This window comes from Fonticula alba (genome assembly GCF_000388065.1).
Source record: "Fonticula alba strain ATCC 38817 unplaced genomic scaffold supercont2.6, whole genome shotgun sequence".
NCBI lineage: Eukaryota > Rotosphaerida > Fonticulaceae > Fonticula > Fonticula alba.
Genome location: NW_009242976.1, coordinates 1,699,375 through 1,703,645, shown reverse-complemented (window position 1 = coordinate 1,703,645; position 4,271 = coordinate 1,699,375). Strand labels below are relative to the sequence as shown.

Genomic DNA, 4,271 nt, shown 5'->3' with positions numbered 1-4,271 from the left:
CCCCCCCCCCCCTCCCCCCTCCTTCACAAGTAGGTTAGCCATTTGCCCGACGCCCTTCTCACACCCAAGCATGATGCCGCCTTCCGCGCCCGGCCGACAGATTGCCCTGCACTTTGTCCGCGATGAGGTGACCCGCTTTAACCTGGCCCTCGAGTGCGGGAACCTGCCCCTGGCTCGCGAGATGGCTGTCCTGCTGGATCGCGGTGACACCTGGCTCAAGCTGGCCGACGAGGCCATCATGATGGGCAACGTGCGCATCGCCGAGTCGGCCCTGCGGCGGTCACGCACGGCTGCGCACCCCTCGACAGCGGCGGCCCTGTCCGCCGGCCAGGATCGCCTGACCCTGCTGAATCTCATCACCGGCGAGCACCAGAAGCTGACCGCCGTGCCGGACAACCCGATGCTTAGGTGTGTGCTGTCATGTGGCTTTGCTCGGCGGGGTTCCCGACCTGCTTCTCTCCCTCTCTCCCTCTCTCCCTCTCTTTCTTTTTTTCTCTCCCCCCCCTCTCCCCCTCTCTCTTTCTCTCCCCCCCCCTCTCCCTACCCATCCCCCTCTTTCCTCAGACCTGATATCCTCCCACTAATCCCCCCCCCTGCCATCCCAACCCGATACACATCAGCTACAACAATGCCCTCTTCACCGGCAACGTCGAGGAGCAGGTTCGCGCACTCCGCGACTCCGGCCAGCTCCCCCTGGCCTACATGACCGCCAAGAGCCGCGGCCTGGATGCCCTGGCCGAGGAAATCCTCCTGTCGTCGGGGCTGGTGCCGCCGGCCGCCGACCCGGAGACCGGTGCCCCGGTCCCGGTGACCACCATGACCCCGGAGCTGCACCAGCACCTGGCCGGGATCCTGTCCCCGGCGCTGGCCCACCCGGCCCCGGTGGCCAAGACCCTGGAGGTGGCCCCCCAGCCGCTGGTGGACCTGGAGGACCCGAACTGGCCGGTGTCGGCTGACGCCGGCCCCGAGGGCGGGTCCTTCCCGGCGGCGCCGGCCGCCACGTCGACCGCTTCGGCCCCGGTTTCGGCCGGGCTGGATTTCGACTTCGACGAGCCCAAGCACCCGGGCACCGGCGGCTCGGCCAGCATCGGGGCCGCCCCGCCCACCTATCCCGGGGAGGATGTGTCCTTCGGCGGCCTGGATCAGGCCACCTCGGGCACGGCTGCCGGGACGACGACGGGGGCGCCTGGTGGCGGTGCGGCGACCACCGTCGCCGCCCCCTCGGGCGACTGGCTGTCCGATGACGGGCTGGATGATCTGGGCCTCGATGACGACCTGGGCCTGGAGGATGCCATGGGCGGTGGCGACATCGGGGGACCGGCCGGGGCCCGGGTTGGCGGTGGCCCTGGCGCGCCGCCGGCCTCGGAGCTCCTGCTGGAGGCCCCTCTGCCGGCGGTGGCGGTGACGGACGCCTGGCTGGGTGCCCCGTTCGCGGCGTTCCACATCGCGGCCGGGTCCTTCGACACGGCCATGGCCCTGCTGCGCGACCGGTTCGGCATCACGGACTTCCAGCCGCTGCGCCCGCTCTTCCGGACCATCTACCAGGCCTCCTACTTCCAGGTGCCCACCATCCCCGGGTACCCGGCCCTGGTGGCGCCGCTGCATGACCTGCACTCGGGCGGGGACCACGGCCCGGCGGCGCCGCTGCAGCTGGCCGCCTTCTCGGTGGCCGGGCTCAACCGCCAGGTCAATGACACCCTGGAGCTGGTGACGGCCGGGCACTTTGGCCGGGCGCTGGATGACTTCCGTGGGATCCTGCATGCGGCGCTCTTCATGACGCCCCACTCGCTGGCCGACCGGGCGGCCGGCCTGGCGGACTTCAGCCTGGTGGATGCGGCCCAGGCCCGGACCATTGCCCTGTGCCAGGCGTACATCCTGGCCCTGTCGATTGAGTTGACGCGCAAGGCCCTGGACGCCGCCCTGGAAGACCGCCGCGCCGAGCTGGCCGTGCACTTTGTCTATGCCGGTGGGTGCTACATGCTTGCCAACCACATGGCCCTGGGGCTGAACTCCGCCATGCTGAGCACCTTCCGGGCCAAGTGCTTCGGCACCTGCTCGCAGATTGCCAGTGTCCTGCTGTCGCCGATGTTCCCCAACCTGGCCCCGGCGCATGAGGCCACCGCGCAGAAGGTCCTGGCGGCTGCCCGGCAGAAGGGCAACCGCAACCTGGTGAAGATCGAGGTGGCGGTGCCCGGCGCCCCGGGCACGCCGCTGCCCACCGAGGCGCCGGTGCCCCTGTGCGCCGCGGACTTTGTCCTGCTCCCGCCGTCGGCCAAGCCGGCCAGCTGGTGCGTATTCCCCGGGGTCGCCCGGGTGCTTGTGCTTGTGTGCACCGGCTTCTGCGCCTTTGTCAGGGGAGATGCCGGCCACATGTGTGCCCGTATATCCGCTCCGTGTGATGTTCCTTGCCCTGCTTTCCTGCCGCCGGTCTAACCACTGCCCCCTCCCCCCCCCCCCCCCCCCCCCCCCTTTGACAGCCCCCTGTGTCGGTCGCAGTACAACCCCCAGCATGCCGGCACCACCTGCCGTGTGTGCCAGTTGGCTCAGATTCTGTGAGAGACAGACGGATGAGGGGATCACTCGCCGTGCGCGCGCGCGCACACACACACACACACATTTGCAACGGGCATCACATCCCCTCTGGATGGGCCTCCTGCGGCCCTGCTTGTGCCCGTGTGTGCGTTCCTCTGTCATTTCCCCCTCCCCTTCGCCCGGCTCCTGTCCCGGTCTATGCGCGTGCTGCTACTCTCTTTCTCTTTCTCTCTCTCCCCTCCCCCCCCCCTTTGCGCGTATCTCCACCCTCCTCCCCATGGGAGTGAACGGGCCCCAGGGGCGCGCTACATTTTCAAGACACCATAAACCCCCCAAGCTGTGGTCCCCCACGCGGGTGACAAATACACAACAACACCCAGAAACCCATGCGCGCATCTGCACACACACACACACACACACACACACACACACACACACACACACGGCAGGAGGAGGGGCTGCCCCAGAGAGGTGCAAGGAGACACGAGGGAAGGTATATTCGCGGGATTCGGCGAGAGGCCAGGTGGGCAGGGCAGGGCGCGCGCCGGTCGAGTCTATATGAAGAAGGGGGAGAACCCAGCTGTACACTGGACGCGGCCCGGAGAGAAAGGCACGGGGGGAAGGAGGAGAAGACATGAAAAGAACGCGCGCACAGCGCCCAAGAGCTCTTTTCCCTCCCTGGCAGGCAGGTAGAATGGCGCGGTCACTTCGCCCGGCCAGCCGGGGTGTCCTCGGGAGACACGACGGCCGGCGTGGACGCCTCCTCGATCGGGGCATTCGGGTCGACCTTCGTCCGGACAACCACCTGGTAGGACATGCGGCCATCGTTGTAGCGCGTGGTGGTGACCTTGGTCCGGGAGCCGTTGACATCCTCGTAGACGGTCTCCACCTGGGGCTCGACCGGGGCGCCGGTGTGACCCGATGACTGGGGGCGGTGCTCCGGAGGGGGGGGCATCCACCAGGGAGAGCCGGTGGTGGCGGCCATGGCCTGCTGCTGCTGCTGCTGCTGCTCGGCCTCCTCACCGAGGTAGGGGAATTCGTAGAGCGACGATTCGGCCGGGACCGGGGGCGGAGGCGACACCACCGGGCCCCAGGGCGAGGGGAAGGGCAAATTCCCGAGGATGGTGTCCTGGAGCTGGCCCAGCAGATCGGCCGCCAGTTGGTCGTAGCCGCGCGGCCGGCGGTGCCCCTGCTCGGAGGCCGCCTCGTCGGAGGCGCCATCCAGCAGCGGGGGCGGGGCCCCGGGCCCGGGCCCGAAGAGGCCCCCCGGCAGCAGGAGATCCTCGAGGGCCTGGCGCTGGGAGAGGATCCGGTCGAGCATGGAGCGCGGCCCATCGCGCAGGAGATCGAACGGGCCGGCCCAGACCCCGGCCGCCGGGTGGCCGCCATATGCCGGCCCGTGGAAGTGGTGCGGGTGCCCGGCGAACCGGGTCACCGTGACCAGTGGCCGCCAGGCGTGCAGCTCCTGGAAGTACCAGGCGCGCAGGGCCCGGAGCTCCTCGTCGACGGCAAAGGCAAAGCGATCAGCACTGACGCCCGGCACATTCGGCGCCATGATGGCCCGATGGAGGGACAGGTGCATCAGCTGGGCCTGCTGCGCGGGGGACATCTCATGCGCATGCCGCGGGAGGGCCGAGAAGTCCGGCTCCCGGGGGGGGCGCGAGCCGAGGGAGGGAAGCATGGTCGAGCAGGCGCGGCACCAAAACAAGGAAGGAGGGAGGGGGGGGGGGCTTGCAGGC

At 69.4% G+C, this 4,271-nt stretch overlaps 2 protein-coding genes across 2 annotated transcripts in view; one reads left to right on the top strand and one right to left on the bottom strand.

The window, feature by feature from the left end:
* Positions 1 to 2,556, top strand: part of H696_04035 (hypothetical protein) — a gene marked incomplete at both ends in the record, with an annotated part of 6,850 nt that extends 4,294 nt beyond the window's left edge. The window contains 3 exons of the mRNA XM_009497906.1: positions 39 to 408; positions 621 to 2,288; positions 2,478 to 2,556. Of these exons, the coding sequence (XP_009496181.1) occupies positions 39 to 408; positions 621 to 2,288; positions 2,478 to 2,556 (2,117 nt within the window). The remainder of the gene's footprint in view (positions 1 to 38; positions 409 to 620; positions 2,289 to 2,477) is intronic.
* A 679-nt stretch (positions 2,557 to 3,235) lies between these two features.
* On the bottom strand, positions 3,236 to 4,213 carry H696_04034 (hypothetical protein; the record flags this gene model as incomplete). Its single annotated transcript, XM_009497905.1, has 1 exon — positions 3,236 to 4,213. One exon carries the CDS (start codon positions 4,211 to 4,213, stop codon positions 3,236 to 3,238), a length of 978 nt encoding a protein of 325 aa, XP_009496180.1.
* Positions 4,214 to 4,271: the final 58 nt, after the last annotated feature.